Source organism: Poromitra crassiceps (assembly GCF_964638095.1).
Source record: "Poromitra crassiceps genome assembly, chromosome: 1".
NCBI classification, from domain to species: Eukaryota; Metazoa; Chordata; class Actinopteri; order Beryciformes; family Melamphaidae; genus Poromitra; species Poromitra crassiceps.
In genome coordinates, this window is record NC_139623.1 from 12,440,966 (window position 1) to 12,465,529 (window position 24,564).

General features: G+C 44.0%; 1 protein-coding gene across 1 annotated transcript in view; it reads left to right on the forward strand.

Annotated features, from left to right (window-relative positions):
• The window catches only part of fam171a1 (family with sequence similarity 171 member A1), a 65,950-nt gene that overhangs the window by 12,824 nt on the left and 28,562 nt on the right, over positions 1-24,564 (forward strand). Inside the window, exons 2-4 of the mRNA XM_083650397.1 lie at positions 5,774-6,001; positions 8,554-8,646; positions 16,988-17,146. Of these exons, the coding sequence (XP_083506523.1) occupies positions 5,774-6,001; positions 8,554-8,646; positions 16,988-17,146 (480 nt within the window). The remainder of the gene's footprint in view (positions 1-5,773; positions 6,002-8,553; positions 8,647-16,987; positions 17,147-24,564) is intronic.

A 24,564-nucleotide genomic window follows, 5' to 3' on the forward strand; every position in this document is an offset into this window, starting at 1 on the left:
GAGAGAGAGTTACGACAAAATTCAGTTGCAGTGAGTGAGTGCGGGGGGGGGGGGGGTAGGCATGTTTAGGTTAAGGGAGTGGAAGGGAGAAACCCTTTCAACCTTAATTGAAAGGTCACCGTGGGTCAGCCAATGATCAAACGGATCCCTTGTTGTCATGTGTGCAAAGTCGATTCAAATAGAGAGAGAGAGAGAGAGAGCATGGGTTTGTGTGGCTCTGAAATGATAGTGTTTGTAGCAAGTTGTTTGTGTTGCACCTTTAGGACAACATGGTGCTGGAGTAGTTGTGCAGCTTGCTTGTGACATGCTGAACTTAACCAGTGTTTGCCTGTAGGCCTATTTTGTACACACACACACACACACACACACACACACACACACACACACACACACACACACACACACACATACACACTGGCATTTGTGTGCCGGACTATAAATAGGTTGCAACTAATGGCTGCAGAGTCCACCTGCATGCAGATTAATGCAAATGCTATCTTATTTATACATGTTTGTTTTATTTAGCCAACAATATGGACATTTGTGTGGGTGCCTGTGTTTGTGCAGACATACCTTGTTTGGATAGTATGTGGTGGTTATTAGGGGTGTGCCACCTTAGGCACCTCACGATTCGATTCGATTACGATTAAGGGTGCTACGATTCGATTATTAAACTATTATTACGATTATTACGATTAATCACGATTTTCGATGCATCTTTTTCACCAAACAGTATTTTTTTTAAGCAAGGTATATTTGTCAGTATCCATTAATTAAAGTAAACAAACAAATGTACCTCCATTATCTTCAGTTGCGACTGAAGTCCACGCATCACATGTTACAGCCACCCTGCATGCTTTCTTCAGTGATTCCAGTTTCCAGTACTTCGGTTTTGGTCTCGTTTTACAGTTAAGGAACTGCTTTCCGGGCGAAATACTGTATTTTTTGCAAATAAAGCAAAAAAAAAATTGAATTTTTTTTTTTTTGCAATTTTTTGCAAATCGATAATCGAACATTGTGAATCGATTTTAATCGTCACGTGACTCATCGCGATGCATCTAAAAAACGATTAATCGGCACACCCCTACTGGTTATGTGATTGTTATGGAAGCATGTCATTTGCCAGTCTCACTGAATTGGCATGAGTCATTGTTCAACAGGCAGTCTGTTGGCTTTTTGTTTGCCTCGTCTCCATCAAAGAAGGTGTTTATATAAACTGTTGTTTTTTCCCTCTGGTCCATGGCTTCTTTGAGAGAGGGAAATAGCCCATTGTTTTGGAGGGGAAGTGCCATTGGCTAGAATCCAGGAAAGAGACTTGTGATTGGCTGGATTCAGGAATGCTGTCTCAGTGTTTCGGAGGCAATGGGCCTGGTGGAGAAACTTAACCCAGTTAAAGAGATGACTGTATTTAAGATGGCTATAATTACAACACACTTATTCTTTTATGTCTGCATGATTGTTTAACAGTTTGTCTGCAGTCTTCACACCAGGGTAGGAAATTAGCGAGGGCTCGGGGCAAAATGCCTGTAAAAATCTAAAATTGACCTTTTATTTTTTTTAATATTTTTTTTATTAGGGATGCACGATATCGGCAATCATATCGGTATCGGCCGATGTTGGTCATTTTTTAACATATCGGTCATATTGGTATCGGTCAGATGTTGCAATGTTAACTCATTCACCGCCAATGACGTCTTTGACGTGTTATCAGAAATAGCCCTCCCCGCCAATGACGTGTTTGACGTGTTTTTGTTTTTATTACTGCAGGGCGTAGTTTAAACACTTCCCCAGCCTGTCACATGGTATCAGGTCCCTAGCATCTAAGACAACACGTGAACAAACACATACCGCAGCTGTTGTTTTGAAATTGAGCAAGAGGAAAAGCAGAAAACGGGTAACGCTTCCTTGTGCAGACAGGAGAAACGCCATTGAAACGCGCCTCGGCGCGCTGCACGAGCTGGAGTCGCCTTCCTCTGTGCCAGCCGGGAGAAAGTAATCAAGAGATGTGTTTGATCATCGGAGGAATGAGGAAATGATCGATCAGTTTGCGAGGGCGGTGAGGACGTGTTGAATAGCCGAGGGGAAAACGGGAACGATCAGATAGCAGGGAGGATATGACAGGGAGACATGGACGAGGACGGGTGCAAAATAAACACACAACAGCAAGGCACAAGGCAGAAGCGCACAGCAGCCCGCTGTCCTTTCTCAAGAGCTATTCAGTTCATGAAATCGCTGGGCTGCGTGCCCTCCAGTGTTGCTCCTGGCCAATCCCAGCGCCACAGGGCGTGGTTATTGCTTATCCTATGTGGGGTTAGAAATCTAAAAGGGGGATCGGGGATCGTGTGTGTGTGTGTGTGTGTGTGTGTGTGTGTGTGTGTGTGTGTGTGTGTGTCTGTCTGTCTGTCTGTCTGTCTGTCGGTGTGTCTGTCTGTCTGTCTGTCTGTCTGTCTGTCTGCACACTCACACCGAGTAAACTGTATTGTTGAATGTAAAAAAAAAAGCACTTCATGTGTATATATATATATATATTTTTTTTTTTTTGTCATTTGTGTCCTAACGAATAATATTTACATGTCTGATGTCAATACAGTTCAAAATAAAAGAATTGAGAGTGAGTTCTGCCTGAGATTGTGCCCTTTTACAAAAATTGCCTTTTCTCCTGTTTATTTTCTCAGGGAGAACTTTTGGGGGAAAACAGGGTGTATATAAATGGCTATAAGTAGAGTACAGAACATGCTAAAAGCTCACTTTTTTTTTCCTGGTGAACCCAGAGACGTACATCTTCATTTTGAGGTATTGCAAATCACTCTGGTGCTAATAGATAATTTACTGTGGGTCTTGAAAGATGACCAACAATTATGAAAATCTTTGGCCTGTGCTAAATATTGGCAGTCCTAAACTGGCGGTGAATGAGTTAATATCGGTTATCATTATCAGCCAAATTCTTCACATTGATATGAAATAATGCAGTAAATCTATGATTTATGGGCTTTTACAAAGGCTTTGCAAATAAAGAAATGCATAACTTTTTCAAATTCAGTGTTAACATGTGTTTTTCAGTATGTACAAAATGTGATGATCATAAAAATGCTGGTTTTATACAGATCATACCGACAATATCGGTTATCGGCCATAACAGCAATGTTAATATCGGTTATCGGCATCAGCCTAAATTTTCATATCGGTGCATCCCTATTTTTTATTCAACAAAAAGTATTGTTTTCCCACAAATATTGACAAGCATATTCTTTTTCTTTTTCCACCCTCCCCCCACCCCTATCCACCTTATTTCTAGCTGCCATGATGCCTGATGGGTGCTTCTTCCGCTTCCGGTGTAATAGACTGTTTTACAGTCTATGGTTTTAACTTAACAAAAAAAACATCTATGAGGATTTTACAGCAGAGCCATTCTGCTCTACAGCCGTGTCGTTCGGGTGCTGGGATAACGTAATGCATTGTGGGTAGTCGGCTACTGTGGCTAATGCTAGCGGCTAGCGTAATAGTTACTTTACATTGCAGTAAAACGCCACTGAATTACCAAATTGATTGAACTTTTAACCATTTAGTAACACTGTTTCCATACGGACCCCCAGCGTTGGTTAGTTGTTTATAACGTGACTACCGGTATATTTATAACTTTTATAACGTCCTCCAGTTTCCGGTTTATAATTCTTATCGAATTTATAAGTCTGCAGCCGAGTATAACAAAGGAAATGGCAATATATATATAAGAAGATACATAAGTACATAAGTATATATGTATATATATAATATATATATATATATATATATATAATGTGTATATATAATATATACACATACACATACATACACATACATACATATGTACATATATACATACATACATACACATACCTGGGTACCACACATTCACAAAACTCAAGGATCTCTCAAGGACCCCTCAGACCCAATTCTCTCAGACCCTAGGTAGCCCCTAAACAGCAAAGGAAAAAATAAATACAATAAAAATAGAGGCCTGAATATATGAACACCTGTCAAATGTGTCTCAGATCATATACAGCATAACCTCATGTATACATACACACTACACACATTCACGTATTCACACACACGTGCACACACACACACATACAGCATATACTATAACCACCGATTAAAGGACCTGTGGGAACCCTGACAAATTAACAGTTCACATAGAGATATGCATAAAAAAAACGTAGAAAACTAAAAAGATACATAGAAAATTGCCCTTTCTAATTGGGATGACGGGGACTTTTAATGCCCCTCTTATTTGCAAAGCGTGTCCGGATGTTGTTCTATATTTGCAAAACGCGACTTGAAAATGGCCAGCTAGGCATCCGTACCTTCACAGCCCCCGCCCCCTCCACTGGGCCCCCTCTTCCTACTAGCATTATTTACCTCAAGCCCTTTTCCCACATGCATACCGGAAAATTACCTGTAAGTCAATATCGGACATTTCCCTTCACACTTCGGCTCGCGCATGTGGGAATCTATCAGCGAATTTTCCTGTATGTTGGGGGGGGGGGCGGGGGGAAGGGGGAGCTTATTTGGGGGGTCGGCAAAACTCGAAATAAGTTCGCTTGTCAGTTGTCACACAATAAATCACACTCGTTTGACTTAAGAGCAGCGTCAAGCCGCCAGCGTAATAAACACAGCCGATTTACCCCCTCCCCTGTCTGCTCGAGAGCAGCAGCCACAGACAGACACAGCGAGAAAGGCTTGCAAGCTGCTCAACGCTTGTATGTAGAGAAAGCAGACTGGCTTCGTTTGATGTGTCCGGGGTTGCCTTCGGGAAATCAGCAAGCTGACATACTGCTCTTATTAGGCTATCACAAGATCATTTCGCCAGTTTGCTTTAATGTGCGCGAATGATTAGATTATGCCCGCTGGAACATTAAGCAACGTGTGTAGGCTACTCCTCGCCCATGATTGAAGGACCGCTGTCGCGGAAAATGACTGCACCCGTTTCCACTTGCGTCCCCTTAAGATCATACCGCTCTTCTGACTTGGTCGAAAGTGGTGAAATGTCGGGGACGACGGGGTCGCACTTATACCGGCACGGCGCCTTTCTCACTTGCAGGCATTAGACCACGTTCCGGTCATTTTGCGGTACAAAGCGCATGTGGGAAAAGGGCTTCAGTGACAGGCAGCGCAAGCTAGCTGGCCAGCTAGTTCACTAGCTAACATGAACTTAAGATTCAGAATGTTTTTTTTAACACACAAAGAAAGCACCCACTCTGTCACAACTAGGAATAGATGGAAATGAAATAGATACTGTAGTGACTCACAACATTTGATCAAATTGCCCTGGAAATGATCCAAAATAACCCCAACACATATTTCACAAGGGCAAGAAAAGCTAATTTCCTACCCTGCTTCACACACACACACGCACACGCGCGCACACGCACACGCACACACACACACACACACACACACACACACACACACACACCAGCTCAGTGGCCTTGTGGTTTGAGTGTCCGCCCTGAGACTGGTAGGTTGTGAGTTCGATCCCCGGCCGAGTCATACCAAAGACTATAAAAATGGGACCCATTTGCCTCCCTGCTTGGCACTCGGCATCAAAGGGTTGGAATTGGGGGGGTTAGATCACCATGTGATTCCCGAGCGCGGCACTGCTGCCGCTCACCGCTCCCCCAGGGGATGGGTCAAACAAATTTCGCACACTCAGGTGTGTGACAATCAGTGGGACTTTACCTTTTACCTTTACTCGGATATCACAACCTGATAACACTCTGTGTGTCCACAGAGGTGACACTGAAGGTGCACCTGAGCGATGCCAGTACCCAGCAGCCTGTGGGAGGAGCCACCATAGAACTCTTCACCAACCACACTTCTGTAAGCACTGAAACCTCGCTGGCCGACGGCAACGCCTACCTTCGCTTCCCCTACCGCCTCGGCACGCCGCTGGTCGTCACCGCAACCAAACAGGGCTATGTGCCAAACTCTGTCCCCTGGATGCCCTCCAGACTGCCTGGTAGGTGTGTGTGTGTGTGTCTGTCTGTCTGTCTGTCTGTGTCTCTGTCTCTGTGTGTCTCTGTGAGAGAGAGAGAGAGTAGCCGCTTTCACACACAGATCGCGCAATATTGCAGTTCAGAAGGCCCGCAAAGCCGGCAGCCTCGCCACAGAAATTGCTTTCACACAGAGCCAAGCAGCACCGCCACATTCCCGTCCTGGGGGGGTGCTTTCAGGTCACACCCACCCCTCCCGGATTGAAATGAGGCGAGCGGAGGCATTTCCACCCAGCTCCTCCTCCTAGTAGCCCAAATGAATGTTTTCATAGGTTAGTGTAGCCCAGGCTACTGTATGATGAACAAATTCATTCAACATCCAAACATCGCCGATGTACGCCAGCAACTCTCAACGTGCAGCTGGTCGTTAACATCAAAGGATAAAACACGAGTCTGATTGAGAGCTCACCTTAATATGCCGACAACGCAGAAAGTGTTGTCCACATGCAGCATGGTAACAAGGCTTTCAATATTCATCTGATCGACTTTATGGATTCACAGAGGCACCATCATGTATTAGGTACAAGGCTAATTCTTATCTTTTGACCCCAGTTTTTTGTAAACCAAATTATTCCCATGAAGTAGCCTAATTAGCGTCCGTTCTGAAAGCGCCTGCATATCAAACAGCTGCAGTACGTTACTCGTTGTCGGGGGAATACTAGGCTATAAATTAGGGCTGTGGCGATTCACTTATCTCCCGATTCGATACTATCACGATTCTTGGGTGCCGATTCGATTTATATTGCGATTCTTAAGTATTGCGATTCTACGATTATTGCGATTCGATATTACGATTTATTGCGATTTTTGTTTATTTTTTTCTTTTCTTTTTTCAGTTTGTTTGCTTTTTACACTAGATTAGAACATGGGAAAAGTTGAATCATACACTAGAGACTGTATATTATATATCATGAGTAGGGCTGGGCGATATAGTTAAAAACAGGGGCGGACTGGGATCATAATTCAGGCCGGGCATTAGATACCAAGCAGGCCAGGCCGATATGGGCCAACGCGCGTGAAATTTGGGCCGTTTGAAGCCAGATTTGGGCCGTTTGAAGTCCAATTTTACAATGAGATGCACCCACTTTAACCCTGAAGTGTAATTATTACTTCAGACTAACTAATAAAGTAATAAAACCACTAGTAAACCAGTAGGCGGCGCCTGGCCTGCTGTTCAGTGAGTGGCCTGACTGCAAGCACCCAAAAAAAAAAAAAAAAAAAAAAAAAAAATTTTAATTTGCGATTATCGATTCTGGAATAAAAGATCGATCCAAAAAATTGTGACATTAAAAATCGCGATACTTAGGTGAATCGATTTTTTCCCCCACCCCTACTATAAATGCACATGAATACTATACATTTTATAAGGGAATGCAGGCTACGACAGATTGCAGTTCTGGAGCTGGTTCCCCCAAACATTGGGATTGTTTTGAGGAGAGACTGAAGAACATAGGGAATAATATCCTCAGACCGACTCACCACAGACAGACATGTCCTCTGAAGCTTATTATTATATCCATTAATTTTGCCTACTAATGTCAACATCGTTTGAGCATAAATAGCCAAACCTACTTACTCATAGTGTAGGCACGGAGCATTCCTCCTGGCGCCCCTGTTGCAGTCATGATTGTATACTTTCTTTACGTTCACTTATGCCTTTTCTTGCTGTGTGAGGTGGTTTCCCCCGTATTTTCTTTTTATGAATGAGCTGACCATTCACACCGTTCCGTGTCGCCGCTCCTACGCTTTCAGGTGGAGGCAGAGTGGAGGCTGATCCGGCGCTGTGACTAGCTCCACTGGCGGAACGAAAGGTGTAACACAATTATCCACCAATCCGATTTCGTCACTTTCACATCGGAGGCGCGGATCACATTTTCCGTATCTTTTAGCGCTTTCAAGGCCGGTGTGAAAGCGGCTAGAGAGTTTGCACCAGGTGTGTGAGCTAATGATGAGTGGAGTGCTCCATTACTAATTTATTACAATAGATGCCAAAACCCAGCGTGGGGCCTCTCTTACTCTCTCTCTCTCTCTCTCTCTCTCTCTTACACACACACACACACACACACACACACACACACACACACACACACACACACACACACACACACACCCGGGAGTGTGAGGTGGGGTGGGGGGTGCGGGGGTTATTGTGAGCCAGTGGAACGGCGGCCAATTGGATTATCACGCTTACCAGCTCTGAACAATGGAGGAGTGAAAGGAAGGAAGCAGGAGGATAGAAGTGTGGTTATGCTGCCTCACACTTCTGTCCTGTCCTGCAGAACACACAGGACAGGAGGATAGAAGTGTGGTTATGCTGCCTCACACTTCTGTCCTGTCCTGCAGAACACACAGGATACAAGCAGCACCATTTCAAATGCATCAAGATGCTTTCATGACTTGCTATGAATTGATCAGGATCAGAAAAGGGGCAGGTTACGATGTTTGTAGTTTAGCCGATTGTCATTTTGACTCTTAATTGTTGCAGTGTATTAACAACAAGGTTGTGTTTGTGTTGCAGTGTTTTCCTCCATCAGTCTGGAGCTGCTACCAGAAAGAGCTGCTACTTTGATGGTGTACGACGATGTTGTCCAGATTGCCTCTGGCTACCAAGGTAATTCCGTGTGTGTGTGTGTGTGTGTGTGTGTGTGTGTGTGTGCGCGCGCGTGCGGGCATACATATTTTTCCTATGTATATATTTACCCATGCATTTGTGGGCCTTTTGTCCTTGTCCCAGTGACCTCTCACACATAAATAATGAAAAATGTCCACCCTGAGACATGTACACACACACACACACACACACACACACACACACACACACACACACACACACACACACACACACACACACACACACACACACACACACACACACCATGGGTCTCTCTTGTTAGTCAGCCCCTCTGTTTAGGCGTATGTAATTATATTAGATAAGGCCTACTCAATAAGGTTGAATTAAATGTGTCTGCTGGGTCTTTTGTGTGTCTGTGACTGACAAGGGAGTAATTTAAAGTGTCAGAGCCGTGGTGTCTGACTAATAAACGACAGCACACGCACGGGCGCGCAAACGTGTCATTAACATGACAAACCCATAGAGGGCACATTGCCCACAGCACGTGTCTGAGTGTCAATTCTGCCCTCTGCCTGACGCCCGAGGGAGCGATAAACCTTGGCATGTGGCACCAGGAGAGAGAATGAAAGAGGGGTTGGAGGTGGAGGAGTGTGGGGATGTGGGTGGGGCAGGTGGAGGAGGCTGGGGATGTGGGGATTGGAGGTGGAGGAGAGTGGAGATTAGGGCTGTCAAAGAATATTCTATATGTGAATATATATTTGAATATAAAAATTAAAATAATATTCGAATATGAAAAGTTAATATTAAATTGTATTTATTATTATTATTAGTATTATTATTATGATTATTATTATTATTATGATTATTATGATTATTTTCATTTAACTAAGTAAAAAACCTGGCCAAGAGGGCAACATAAAAACATACATCGTTTGCCTGGTTATTTAACACGTTCACTGCCGTGGACGAGATATCTCGTCAAGCAGTAACCAGCGGTTGACTGCCGTGGACGAGATATCTCGTCAAAAAAAAAAAAAAAAAAAATTTGACGGTGGGACGTGGATCTAACCCTTTTACATCTCCTATAAAAATATGGGAGCCACCGAACGTGTACAACCCATTCCACCGACCCACTAAGTGGCGACAGTGCTCTCCAGACTAGAAAAAGCCGAGCCAAAACTGCAGGGGAAAGCGCGAGGAAACCATTCTCATACTGTAGAATGGTTTGGCGAAAACGCTTTCGCGCTGGCGCACAACGGTGGCGCACAACGGTGGGGGGTTCCAAAAATAGACTGGGTGCAACACACTTTGAAACACGCAGCATAAATAAGCCCAGAATCGCAAAAGCTTCATCAAATCTCTCAACCGAAACCCCAAGAAATGAGCGAGCCCATCCAGACTCGCCCGACGAGGGGCAGCCAGGCAGCAGACAGGCAACAGAAACTCGCTTGTGACACACCCGCTGCAGCCACGGAGGGAGGAGGAGAACACACACGGAGGGAGGAGTTTGAAGGAGAGGGGGGTTTCCTGCTGTTATGGAGGAAATTACTGTTCAAAACTATTGTTTAGATGTCTGACGTCTTACTGATGCCAAAAATAAATGGTTAAAGTGACTGTTCTATCGAATTTCACAAAAAGGCATTTATCTCAGCTTAAATTTTCAGACGCTGAAACCATGCTGTATTCAACTGCTAATGCCTACATAACTACTAACTCTACAAACTAACTCTTTTAGACAGAGAAAGCACACATTCTATTAGTTCTTTTGAGATATTTTATGTTCACAAAATCCTAACAGAAAATAATCCTCGGCTCTTGAAAGATGAGCCAGAATCCTCAAAAAAAAACCTTGGCAGAAGCTACCTACAGTAAAAAAAAAACTGTTGGCAGTGAATGTGTTAAAGCAGGACTAAACCCCCCAGATTTCTGGCAGAACGGCACGATGCTTGATTTGAAAAAACCTATGGGAAAAACTAGAGATGTCCCGATACCGATAGTATCGGAGCCGATACTGGCCTATTTTGCTGTACTCGTACTCGCCCGATACTGACACGGCCGCGCGCCCGATGCCACTTTACACCTACGGCATGCAATGTGACATTAACCTCAAAGTAGCAGTCAGGCTCAAACAGCTGCATGCATGCAGAGAAGCTTCACTAGAACAGCCTGTTTGTTTGCATCTCTACCTGGAGCGCTTTGTGAGGAGAAATAAAAAGCTATCAGGTCAGTAATCAGCTGACAGAGCTACAGCCTGCACTGCATCGCTTCCCCATTCACTGTCTGACTGACTGCATTAGCTCTGCAGTTAGCCGCGTAGCCTGCAACAAGCTAGAAAACGTTCTGTTCAACTTACAGGTTAACTAAATTAGTTGCTCTTCTAGCAGACAACACAGTGCTGTGGAACAAGCAAAGGCTTACCAGATCGTTGTAATATGTGCTACGTGTCCCGTAATCCATACTACCTTAAAGTTTAAAGGTCCCAATTCGTGCAGCTGTAACCTCTTAAAAACGTGTGTCTCTGGTCCATAAAACATGATTCTGGATTAATTTGTCAAAAATATAGCAACCCCGTTCGTTCTGACGGAGTTGTCACTTCCTCATCTTGTCACTTCCTCATCTCGTCGCTTCCCAAGAATGGTCTGTTTCTATAATATATTCAGAACTAACAGTTCCCATTGGCCGCTGAGGGAGAGCCTGCCCCAGGCCCTCAGATTAGCGTCCGTGGACCAGCAAGCTAGGTTGTGTCCACAACTAACGTTAGCAACGAGCTATCGCTAACTTAACGGTTGCTATGCTAAAGAGACATCTCAAAATGCCTAGACTTACCGAATGCACCTCCGCAGTTGCTGGATCACGTACAGTTGGCGTCGCTCCAGCTAACGTTAATATCCGTGAATTTAGCAACAATTGTCACAATTTCACTTCCGGTTTATTGGTTTTGCCTTCAAAATAAAAGCATGATAAAGTTCATTTTTTTACAATAAACATTAAAGTAGTGGCAATGGGCCGGGGTCCATTGCCACAATGTGAACTAGGGATGTTCATTTTGAAAATTTTCAAAAATCGATAATCGGTGAATATTAACGATCAATTATCGATCATCGATTTTATTAATACTTAGAAAATTTTCAATATTTTCAATTTTTTTTTTTTTTTACAAAATGAATGCCTATGGCAGAAAATACGAAAGACAACGTGTTCTCCTCAATGAACTCTTTATTTCAATGTGTCTCCTCTCCAACACTGCTGCCCCCGGCGCATGCCGGTGTGAATTTCCCATGTTTAAAACAGTTTTGTTGGCACAAAGGCCTGTGCCCAGCCAGAAAACTAGAGACTATATGAAGCTCCACCTCACGTTAGTCGGCTGTGCAATGGAGTGGGGCGAGGAGGAACGAATTCCACCCAAACCTAGTCCAATTTTTTTTTTTTTTTTTTTTTTTTTTTTAATAATTAAAAAATCGATCCAAATGCCACAGGATCGATTCCAATCCTTAACGATCGATTATCGATTTTCGATAATTGATGAACATCCCTAATGTGAACTAAATTAGGGCTCCTTAGTATGAAAAAGGTTGGGAATGATTTACAGCAACACAATGCCATTTTCTTCCTTTTATGATTATAGTGGCGTTTATTGATAGTATTGTGTTACATCACCACATGGCCATCTTGGTAGGAAAATAACAGGCGATTGTAATCAATTAACAGGTGATTAACAGGTCAAGTGACACAAACAGCCAATGAGCTGTGTGTATTGTAGCGCCATATTGGTAGGAAAATGCTTGTGACATCATGGGAATAGGCTTAGAGTTGTGAGGAGCCGGGAAAGGGTACAGGGGGAGTAGGGGAGTAACGATCTTGAAATCCCATAGTCTTTGGGTACAACGTGACATCAGGTTGTACCAAATCTCCCATTCATTTGAGGGCAAAAAAAAGCAGTGTTCAACCCATAGAGGGCACTTATGCAGCTGAAAATGATACAAATGGTACAATCACTACAATGGCAACAGTTTGGTCTCAAATGTGGAAATTTTGACCAGCATTCTTCACACACCACCCCCAAAGTCATATATATATTGGTTAAAAGCTGAAAAAAAGTGTTTTGGGGTTTAGTCCTGCTTTAAAAACATTACAAAAGTGTAGGCTACTACTGTACTAGTACTGACTGAATAAATATGAGAAAAACGATGTAGATGAACGATGAAAGTTTATTTTGAACTTGAAATAAATATACCAAGTAGATAATAAGCTCTCTGGTTGTACTGGTATGCCTTGTCACGCACGCACGCACACAAATAAATAAATAAATAAAATGTACCGTAAATTCCGGACTATAAGCCGCGGCTTTTTTCCCGTTTTTTGGCCCCTGCGGCTTATATAACGGTGCGTCTTATCTATGGATTTTTTCAGAAAAAAAATTTCAAATACAAATAAAATCTCTCTTTTTTAGCACTCTTTCTACCTATAAATCCACTTCTGTTTTAATTTCCTCTGTTGCCCTCTTTTCACCACACCGCGGACACTGTGTGCACTGTCGAAATAAACAAAGGTGTTGTGTTATGTTGTTTTGTTGAAATGTTACGGTAATACGGTAAATGGGAGCTTCCTCAAACAGCCAACAATCCCCTCTGTGCGTGAACCCTTACATATGGTAATTACGGTAAGCAAAGTTCATCAGCCCGGAATCACAACAAGACGAGCAGTCTCTCTCTCACTTACCATGGGGAAGGTACGCAGAAAGTCACACGACGCAGCTTTCAAGCTGAAAGCAGTCGAACTCGCACTAAAAGAAACAAACAGAGCAGCAGCGCGTACCCTGGGCATCGATGAGTCAATGGTGAGACGTTGGAAGCAGCAGCAGGAGGAACTGTCTCAGTGTAATAAGACAAAAAAGTCCTTCAGAGGCCACAAAAGCAGATGGCCGGAACTTGAAGATTCCCTTGAGGACTGGGTGTTGACCCAGAGAGGAGACGGCCGAGGCGTTTCCACGGTGCAGATCCGACTGAAGGCCAAAACAATCGCCACCGAGATGAAAATTGAACATTTCAGAGGTGGGCCATCTTGGTGCTACCGATTCATGAGACGAAAGGGACTGTCCGTCCGGGGGAGAACTACTGAACAACTCCCTCCCGACTACCAGGAGAAAATCACAAACTTCGGCGAATTCACACAAAGGAAGATCACGGAATATTATAGGAGTGTGAAAACATCCACAATCACCAACGGGTTCCAAAACGCTGGACTGCTGCGGGATGAAAAGGATGACGCCGCCACAGCTGGCGCTGAGGGCCGTCAGAGGCTTCAGAGGCTGTTCGATGCCGACAGTGATGAAGAGGAGTTCGTTGGTTTTGAGTGACAATGAAGGAGAGAGGAGAGTGGTTGACGAAGCCACCCTGAACCTGTTCGTTTCCGACACTGAAGATGAGGACTTTGGTGGTTTCAGTACGCAGGAAGAAGAGGAAGACGAGGATTAGTGACTTGACTTCTCTGGTTACAGGTTTGCTGCACATATACGGTAGCCTATTGTTGTGTGATTTTGTCTGGGGATTAGTGACCTGACTTTTGTTTTGTTTTGTTGAAATGTTAATAAATGGGAGCTTCCCCAAACAGCGATCTCTTTCCCGACATTCCTCTCTGTGCACGAACCCTTTCATATGGTAATTAAACATCAAAACACCCGCGGCTTATAGTCCGGTGCGGCTTATAGAAGAAAAAAATAGTCAATTTTGGTGCTGCGGCTTATAGACCGGTGCGTCTTATAGTCCGGAATTTACGGTATATATATTAGGGGTGCTCCAAAAAAATCGATTCTTGAAAGGATCGCGATTCTTAATGCCACGATTCCTGGATCGATTCCAAACTCCCAAGAATCGATTCTTCTTTGTATTGTAAAAAAAAATAAAAAAAAAATACAGTGCACCTGAACGCAACATGCAAGATACCGGCTGAATAAGTCTCCAAATGTTCATGTCATTTGTGTACTGTTACTGTACTGCCACGGTGCCACCACCTCTTGCACTTAAGAACTCTGGTTAATGTATTCCCCCCAAAATCTATAAATCCTTCTCAAAGTCTACAGATCCCCCCCAGTCTATAAATCCATCTTATCTGAAGAACATAAGGGGGGAATTCCCCCCTAGTTTGCAAAATGAATTTAGGCCCTGACTGTAATACTTCAGAAGTTGAATTTGAAGTTCAGCATTAATACATTTGTCATTTTTTGTCTTAGATTTACCTTTGTGTGTTATTGCAATATAAAACTACATAATTGAGAATCAATTCTAGATTCTGGAATCGAGAATCGTTGGAATCGAGAATCGATTCTGGAATCGGATCGTGACCCCAGGAATCGGAATCGGATCGGATCGTGGCACCCCTAATATATATATGTGTGTGTGTGTGTGTATATATATATATATATATATATATATATATATATATATATATATATATATATATATATATATATATATGTCCATTGGATCTTAAACTTATTCACAAAGTCTAGCCATACACCCAAAGAGAAACAAACCACTTGATTCTAAACATTGGTCTTTGATAGTAGATGGACAGCCCAGCAAGGATTGAATGGATATACCTGGTATTGATAGTTCAATATTTTTCCAGTTGGCTTCATATTCCTGATTACACCAAAGAATGAATTACCTTAATTGGCTGCTAAATCTTTCAGGCATGGTAGGGCCAACGCCCCCAGGGTAGGTAGGGCCAACCCCCCACCCTAACCCTAACTCTAACCCAACCCCCCGCCCTCCATCGGCAACTGCAATGTAGCGATGCTTCTTTCTGATATTTTGCCGTACAATGAATTGTTTCCTTTTCATCTTTCGCCATCCCTCTGCCTTCCATGAACAAATGATCAAGTCTGCAAATCAAAGCATAAAGGCTGCATGTAGCTGGACTCAGCAAGGTGATGTCATTGTGGTCCGACTGTGCAGAGTACACATTCTTGAGCAATGAGTCACAGATCCAGCTGTATGAGCAATGAGCATTACGTACACTGTGTGTTTCTATCTTGTTGTGCTCTACCAAGCCCCTTTTAGACCGGCCAAAAATCCCACTAATATCCACAAACTAGTGGCATTTTCTTCAGTCTAAAAGTTGCCAAGCCGGGCCGTTTAGCTGATAGAGCGACCCTGCAAGTGAGGTGGGTTTTTACGCGGCGGCTAGCCTCTGCACGCCATGGCGATATAAATCTTGGCGGTGGTCCAACACGTGATTTTCCGACCCTGCTTCTCCTGTTGCCGCCCCTTTTGCAGTCAGTGAGATAATCTCAGTTAAGTTGTGGATCTATGAAACATTTTCAAAACCAATTAGATGATCTCCAAAACGGTTGGTTGTCAAGCTAAAGACGAGGCTTTTTTCAGTTGATATTGAAATTTGACATTTTGGAGAAACAGGTTTTTTACCCAAAAGCTAGTCTCAACGCCAGACCCATGAGAGTTTTTACGCTGATACACTACGTTACTGCATGCTGCAGATCTCTCTCTGGGTCTGGGACACTTTCCCTCAGCCGGCTGGTTATTATGGGAAGGAACTGTTCACTTGGCCAGTGATATGCCAGTGGTGGATTCAGTCCTCCCCAAACAGTAATGACTTTGCGATCAGACGACACGGCCCATTTTTCGAACCGCTCTCTCATCGGTGCTACGACCTGTCACTCGTTCAATTTCAACGCGCCTTCACAGCAGTGAACGTCAACAGTCAACGTAATATTTGAGTCTGGGGAGAGACTACCCAACAGCTTACATCACCGTCAACAAATACTATGAGAACCAACAACTCTCGTCCATGTAGCCGGTGGCCAATGAATGAACAGCCATAGAACTCCATTGTGTATAATATTATATATATATATATATATCTATATAAAATATTATATAGATATATATAAAATATTATATAGATATAGATAGATAGATATAGATATATAGATATGTTTTATCAAAATGTCAAAAAGTCATGCCGTTACTCTGGGCAACATATGACATCATTGTGATGCACCGTGCCAGCGGACTTTTTTCCTAGCTTAATAAGCCGACTGTAGATCTTGAAAGTTATTCCATAGCACCAAAAATAGTCCCCGGCATAATGAAGAATGTGTTCCCATTGAATTTGATTTGGTAATAATAACTACAAAGAGCCTGACTTTTTGTCAGAAAGTAGTCAGAAAGTAACATTACGGTACTAGAGGAAACACATTTGTTATTTGGTTATCTTCTTATGATTTGTTGATAGAAAGCAGTGCATTAAAACACCAGCCTCATCCTTTACAGATAAGAAGTGTGTCAGTGTGTTGTTTCTGTGTGTGCACTTGTGCGGCTCCTCACCTCCCTTTGTGTCTTATCTGTCTTGCCCCAAGGTTCGAGGGGCCAGCCCTGGGTTCAGTTTCAGCGCAGAGCCCTGAGTCTTCCTCCCAACACATCCTACGCCAACCTGAGCGCTCTGCTCACCGTGGCCAGCTCCCCCGCCCACATCCAGCACTTCCCTTACCTGCAGGGCCTCGGCGGCAATGGCACAGGTAAGGCTCGCCCTGGAGGATGGAAACATCACGGCAGAGTTCAAGACATCAGCTTCTCAAATCCAATGGGCCAGGGGGAGATGTGGAGGGGTGTCAGGGGGAGATGTGGAGGGGTGTAAGAGAGCCAGGGGGAGATGTGGAGGGGTGTCAGGGGGAGATGTGGAGGGGTGTAAGAGAGCCAGGGGGAGATGTGGAGGGGTGTAAGAGAGCCAGGGGGAGATGTGGAGGGGTGTCAGAGAGCCAGGGGGAGATGTGGAGGGGTGTAAGAGAGCCAGGGGGAGATGTGGAGGGGTGTCAGAGAGCCAGGGGGAGATGTGGAGGGGTGTAAGAGAGCCAGGGGGAGATGTGGAGGGGTGTAAGAGAGCCAGGGGGAGATGTGGAGGGGTGTCAGAGAGCCAGGGGGAGATGTGGAGGGGTGTCAGAGAGCCAGGGGGAGATGTGGAGGGGTGTCAGAGAGCCAGGGGGAGATGTGGAGGGGTGTCAGAGAGCCAGGGGGAGATGTGGAGGGGTGTAAGAGAGCCAGGGGGAGATGTGGAGGGGTGTCAGAGAGCCAGGGGGAGATGTGGAGGGGTGTCAGAGAGCCAGGGGGAGATGTGGAGGGGTGTCAGAGAGCCAGGGGGAGATGTGGAGGGGTGTAAGAGAGCCAGGGGGAGATGTGGAGGGGTGTAAGAGAGCCAGGGGGAGATGTGGAGGGGTGTAAGAGAGCCAGGGGGAGATGTGGAGGGGTGTCAGAGAGCCAGGGGGAGATGTGGAGGGGTGTAAGAGAGCCAGGGGGAGATGTGGAGGGGTGTCAGAGAGCCAGGGGGAGATGTGGAGGGGTGTAAAGGCCTATAGTCTAGCAGAAAGGGCCCTCAGATTTTGAGATACCCCTACCCGAGGTAGAACAAATGCCAACAATGTTTTTTCTTATCTTTAGGGTCTCCCATTAATGAAATTGATTCTTGGCAAATTTTATTTTTGGGGAAAAAATGTTTTTTTGGCTGTTCTTTAGAACTACCCCAATCCCTGAAAAAGAGCCAAATTAGGCCAGTCCGAATAGGGTAAAGGTGACAAAAAAGCTCATACCTTGAGAATGCTCACTCTTTTCCTCATCAGATTTGCTGAGGTATGAACCAGGTGGCTGCCCTACATCACCAAATAGTCAGAAAATTATTTACCTAAAAAGATCATGAATTATAGTCCTGTAAATATAGCTTTAGTTTAGGCGGAAATTGTACTTTGTGGTGATAGGAACAGGACTCCATCACTTTCTGATCTCATTTATCAGAAAAACAGAAATCCCTGAAAAATATACCATTACTGAATTGTCTAGGGTGCTATTGAACACTAACCAGTAGTTGTATGGAGATATCTGGTACCGTTCTATTGCAAATGAGATTTCTTTAGACATAGCCCTGCCTTTTCTCTGAAACAGTCAAAATTCCGAATGGGGGGATAAGTGGTATACTTCTAATAATAATAATTTTATTTGATGACACCTTTCAAAACACCCAAGGTCATTGTACAGTGCATAAGAGACATAACATTCTAAAAGATCATAAAAACAACAGGCATGGCAAACACCAGCATCATTAAAATACGACGAGCATAGATATAAGAAAAGACAGGAGATAAACACGGCAGGCGAATAACAGATTGAGTACTGTATATGATTAAAGTGAGTAGGCCAATTTGTACAGGTGGGTTTTGAGGTGGGATTTGAATGTGGTGATGAAGTCAGACTGTTGGATGTGTGGGGGCAAGGAGTTCCAGAGTCTGGGTGCAGAGCAGCTGAAGGCCCTAGCACCCATCTTACTGAGGCGAGAGGTGGGGACGGTCAGGAGGCCAGCTGAGGAAGAGCGTAGGGAGCGGGAAGGGGTGTATTCCTGGAGGTCAGAGAGATGGGTGGGTGCTAGGTTGTGTAGGGCTTTGTAAGTGAGCAGAAGGTTTTTAAAGTCAATCCGGTAGTGAATGGGAAGCCAGTGGAGTTGAATGAGAACAGGGTGGTCAGATGATTTAGTGCGGGTGATGATCCAGGCATTTGGAGTCTGTTGAGCAATTTGGTGGGTAGGCCAGAGAGAAGAGAGTTGCAGTAATCAATCTGGGATGTAAGAAATGTGTGGATGAGGACTTTGGTGCTGTATTGGGACAGGGATGGGCGGAGTCTGGAGATGTTGCGGATGTGGAAGAAAGCAGACCGGGTGATGTTTTTTATGTGGGGTGCAAAGGAAAGGGTGCTGTCCAGAATGACGCTGAGGCTGTTGACTTGGGTGGAGAAGGGAACAGGGAAGCTGTCAATGATGACGTTTGGGGTGGTGGTGTTATGAGCTTGAGAGGGTGTTTTTGGAGCCGATGAGCAAGGCCTCGGTTTTACTGGCGTTTAACTTCAGGAACTTCCTGCTCATCCAGCTCCTGATGTCCTGGAGGCAGGCAGTGAGGGAGGTGGGAGGAAGAGTGGTGGTGGGTTTGGTGGAGATATAGACCTGGGTATCATCGGAGTAGCAGTGAAACCGGACACCATGGTGTCGGAGGATTTTACCCAGGGGGAGGAGGTAGGTGATGAATAGGAGTCGAGCCAATACTGACCCCTGGGTCAAACGGCAGAACACCCGGACGTGTGGTTCCCTAGTTGGACAAACTGTTGTCTGTCGGTGAGGTAGGATGCAAACCAGGGAATTACAACACCAGTGATTCCAATGTTCGCCAGGTGCTCCAGAAGTAGCGGGTGGGAGATGGTATCGAAAGCAGTGGAGAGGTCAAGGAGGATGAGGATGGTGAGGAGTCCAGAGTCAGCTGCACGGAGGAGGTCATTAGTTATTTTTACCAGGGCTGTTTAAATGGTTTGTGGAGGTTGTTTGAGTCAAGGTGGGACTGGAGTTGGGCGGCAACCACCCTCTTAAGAGTTTTGGAGATGAAGGGGAGGTTGGAGTTGGGACAGTAGTGGTTCAGGTCAGATGGGTACTGTGGCACATAAGTTAAGAATGCCCACTCTGATGGTCATCATATTTGGAGAGGGAAATACCAGGTGGCTGAACTACATCACCAAATAATCAGAATGTGGGTAACCCAATAAATAAAGTTTATCAAAATTACAAGCCTCTAAAACATAGAAATACAAGGTGTAAATATTGGAAGTTTGCTGGAAACTGGAACATTAATCCAAACTATAATAAATCAGTAGTATCTCCTGTCTTGACATGATGAAATAATACAAGTATAATAGTAATAATAATACATTTGTTTTATGGTAGCCCCAAATCTCAGTGCTTCATTTCATTTCATAAACAAAAACAGGAGAACAGACTAGAAAACAAAATAACCAAGGCAAAAATAAAACAGAACAGAGGAATAAAAAGTGACTGCTCGTTTGACCTGGTATATGGACACTTGTTTCACAGCCAAAGTCCAAATATCCAAATATGAAATACAGTATCAGCCCTTTGTTGAACGTATTATGACCGTACCAGATTATTGTGCCGGTGTTTGGGAGTCTGGGGCACATTCACAAGCTTATACTCCATGGACTGCAATTGTTAGGCTTGCAAAAGACTGATGCAAACAAAACTGTGTAAATATTGTTCAGTCTGTAGGCAGCCTGTCTATCTGGAGACAATCATGTTTAATATATCCTTAGTATCATTGTCCATTTGTCAAATTAAGCTATCACAATGTTAAATGTTTTCCTCTTCTGTGTATCATATTGTAACCTTTTTCCCAAGTATTTGGATCTTTCATTGTTGCTGCGCGTACATAAGATGTGTTTCAGTGAGAGGTCAAGTATATAGATACTAGAATGTCAAATGTCAGGTTCCTCAGAGACGTTTGGGGACACATTTTGACATTCTACACACCAGGTACAGAACTCCGTACAGGGGAGGCCAATAGAGAGGCACTGGCACTTTCCACTCTCTCCACAGTTTGGATCTTTGCAATACAAGTAAGTAATGTCTCTCACTTCTGTAGGTGCTGGGGTTTCTTAAATAGGACTGGTTTAATGGCTCCATCTCTGACAATCCATCCCTTGCCGATAGGACTCCATAAAAGGGGTTTGGGCATGTGACTCTGACACCATATCGCTGTCTGATACAGTACATTGCTCTTTGCACATGTTGTGCAAATTCATCCTCTGTTGGTGGCAGGTTTGCAGAGGCTGCATATGTTGTTGATGCAATTATGAACCTCAGTTCATCCAAGTTTGTGCACATCAGTCCATTTTCCTTTTTATTTTTTCCGTAAAGCAGAAGCGCAAATTCTCTTGCGACTGGCAAAGACTTCCAAGCTGGAAGAGTCCAAAATGGGCCAGATCTTTGAGCTCACTGAGATGGGTCTTGAGTTTGGTGAATGCTGTTGTCTTTCCTATTCTGTACAAACTACTTGTTGTGTCACAGTCAGTGAGTGCATGACATGCTGGTAGACAGCAAGAGCAATGTATCAGACAGTGATATGGTGTCACAGTCACATGTCCAAACCCCTGTTATGGAGTCCTATCGTCAAGGGATGGATTGTCAGAGATGGAGCCATTTGACCAGCTCTATTTAGGAAACCCCCAGCACCTACAGAAGTGAGAGACATTACTTACTTGTATTGCAAAGATGCAAACTGTGGAGAGAGTGGAAAGGGCCAGTGCCTCTCTGTTGCCCTTCCAACATCTTATATACGCGCAGCAACAATGCAAGATCTAAATACTTTTGAAAAAGGTTACAATATGATACACAGAAGAGGGAAGAATGTAACATTGTGATAGCTTAATCTGACAAATGGACAATGATACTAAGGATACAGTATATTAAACATGATCGTCTCCAGATAGACAGGCTGCCTCCAGACTGAACAATATTTAGACAGTTTTGTTTGCATCAGTATTAGGGCTGCAACTAACGATTATTTTCATAATCGATTAATCTGTCGATTCTTTTCTCGATTAATCGATTAGTTGTTTGGTCTATAAAATGACAGAAAATGGTGGCAAATGACGATCAGTGTTTCCCAAAGCCCAAGATGACACCCTCAAATGTCTTGTTTTGTCCACAACTCAAAGATAATATCAGTTTACTGTCATACAGGAGTAAAGAAACCAGAAAATATTCACATTTACGAAGCTGGAATCAGAGAATTTAGACCTTTTCTCTTAAAATTGTACTCAAAACGATTAATCGATTATCAAAATAGTTGTCGATTAATTTTCTGTCGATCGACTAATCGATTAATCGATTAATCGTTGCAGCTCTAATCAGTATTTTGCAATCCTTACAATTGCAGTCCATGGAGGATAAGGTTGTGAATGTGCCCCAGACTCCCAAACACTGGCACAATAATCTGGTTGGGTCATAATACACAACAAAGGCCTGATACTTTGGCTGTGAAAAAAGTGTCCATATACCTGGACAAAAAAGCAGTCACTTTTTATTTCTCTGTTCTGTTTTATTTTTGCCTTGGTTATTTTGTTTTCTAATCCGTTTTTCTAGTCTGTTTTTGTGATTGTGTATTATGATTACTATTATACTTGGATTAATGTTCCAGTTTCAATAAAACTTCCAATATTTACACCTTGTATTTCTATGTTTTATGGTAAATGGTAAATGGCCTGCATTTATATAGTGCTTTACAATCAGTAGGTACATTCACCCATTCATACACCGATGGCGGCAGGCTGCCACGCAGGGTGCTGGCACACCATCCGGAGCAATTGGAGTTCAGTATCTTGCCCAAGGACACTTCGACATGCAGACTGGAGGAGGTGGAAATCGAACCACCGACCTATTTTATCCAAAGCGATTAGTGGACGACCTGCTCTACCTCCTGAGCTACAGCCGCTCCAGGTGGTTTGTAATTTAGATCAACTTTATTTTATTGGTTTACCCACATTCTGACTATTTGGTGATGTAGTTCAGCCACCTGGTATTTCCCTCTCCAAATATGATGACCATCAGAGTGAGCATTCTTAACTTATAGGCTATTATGCCACTTCACTTATCCCCCATTCAGAATGACCTAATTTGACAGTTTCAGAGAAGAGGTAGTAGGTCTATGTCTAAAGAAATCTCATTTGCAATAGAACTGTACCAGATATCTCCATACAACTACTGGTCAGGGTTCAATAGCACCCTAGACAATTCAGTAATGGTATATTTTCCAGGGATTTCTGTTTTTCTGATAAATGAGAGAAAAGTGATGGAGTCCTATGTTCCTATCACCACAAAGTACAATTTCCGCCTAAACTAAAGCTATATTTACAGGACTATAATTCATGATCTTTTTAGGTAAATAATTTTCTGACTATTTGGTGATGTAGGGCAGCCACCTGGTTCATACCTCAGCAAGTCTGGTGAGGAAAAGAGTGAGCATTCTCAAGGTATGAGCTTTTTTGTCACCTTTACCCTATTCGGACTGGCCTAATTTGGCTCTTTTTCAGGGATTGGGGTAGTTCTAAAGAACAGCCAAAAAAACATTTTTTCCCCAAAAATAAAATTTGCCAAGAATCAATTTCATTAATGGGAGACCCTAAAGATAAGAAAAATCATTGTTGTAATTTGTTCTACCTCGGGTAGGGGTATCTCGAAAACTAAAGCCTTTTTTGAGGACTTGCTGCTAGACTACTAAACATGGTCGTCCATCCGCCTCGAATTGGAGCCGTCTCGCCGTCTGGGCGGCGCCAGCGAGCCCTACATGCTCGGACGCCACTACGCCCTCCCTCCTCCCACCCTCCCTCCTCCTGTGGAAGCTCCGTGTGAAAATGGCGGAGATTGTGTGCCAGGCAGTCTGAATGAAATTGAATGTAACGTTCCCAATTCTATGTATTAAATTCTAAAAAACGACCCTCAACATTTGGGAAGGCTAAGCCACACAACTAGTTCGTTATAATCTAGCGTCATGCTTTGAAAGGCGACTTTACAACGAAGAGCCAAGGCAACGGCCAGTCACAACTCTCCTGCAGCTGACGTCACGCACGTATCGTCGCCGTGAAGTCACATTTTCGAGCAGCCCCCGTCAGCCGACGGCGCCCCCTCCCCGTAGGACGGCGCTCCACCCGCCGTCCTACGGGGAGGGCGGGGCGAGGCTCTGACGGACGACCATGTTTAGGCCTTAAGAGAGCCAGGGGGAGATGTGGAGGGGTGTAAAGGTGCTCTTATACTCGAGCAAAGCTCCGTGGGGGTGGGGCCCCGCGAGTCTCCGTGAGTCACCGTGGAGACCTCGCGCTGGGGGTGATGCCATTATACTCAGAAAGTGATCACCATGTATTGTACAATGGTGAGAACAGCCCGTGAAAAGTCGCAATGAAACTCTGTGCAGTACTGAGTGCGCTTTCACTCTCAAATGACCCCACAGCCCACATCAGCACATGAAGGACTCACCAAACTTGTTTTTACTGAAAGCCGTTTTTACTTCTCAGCCCTGATAGCCTACTCTGTGCTGCTTTTAATCTCTCTCAATCATGCTCT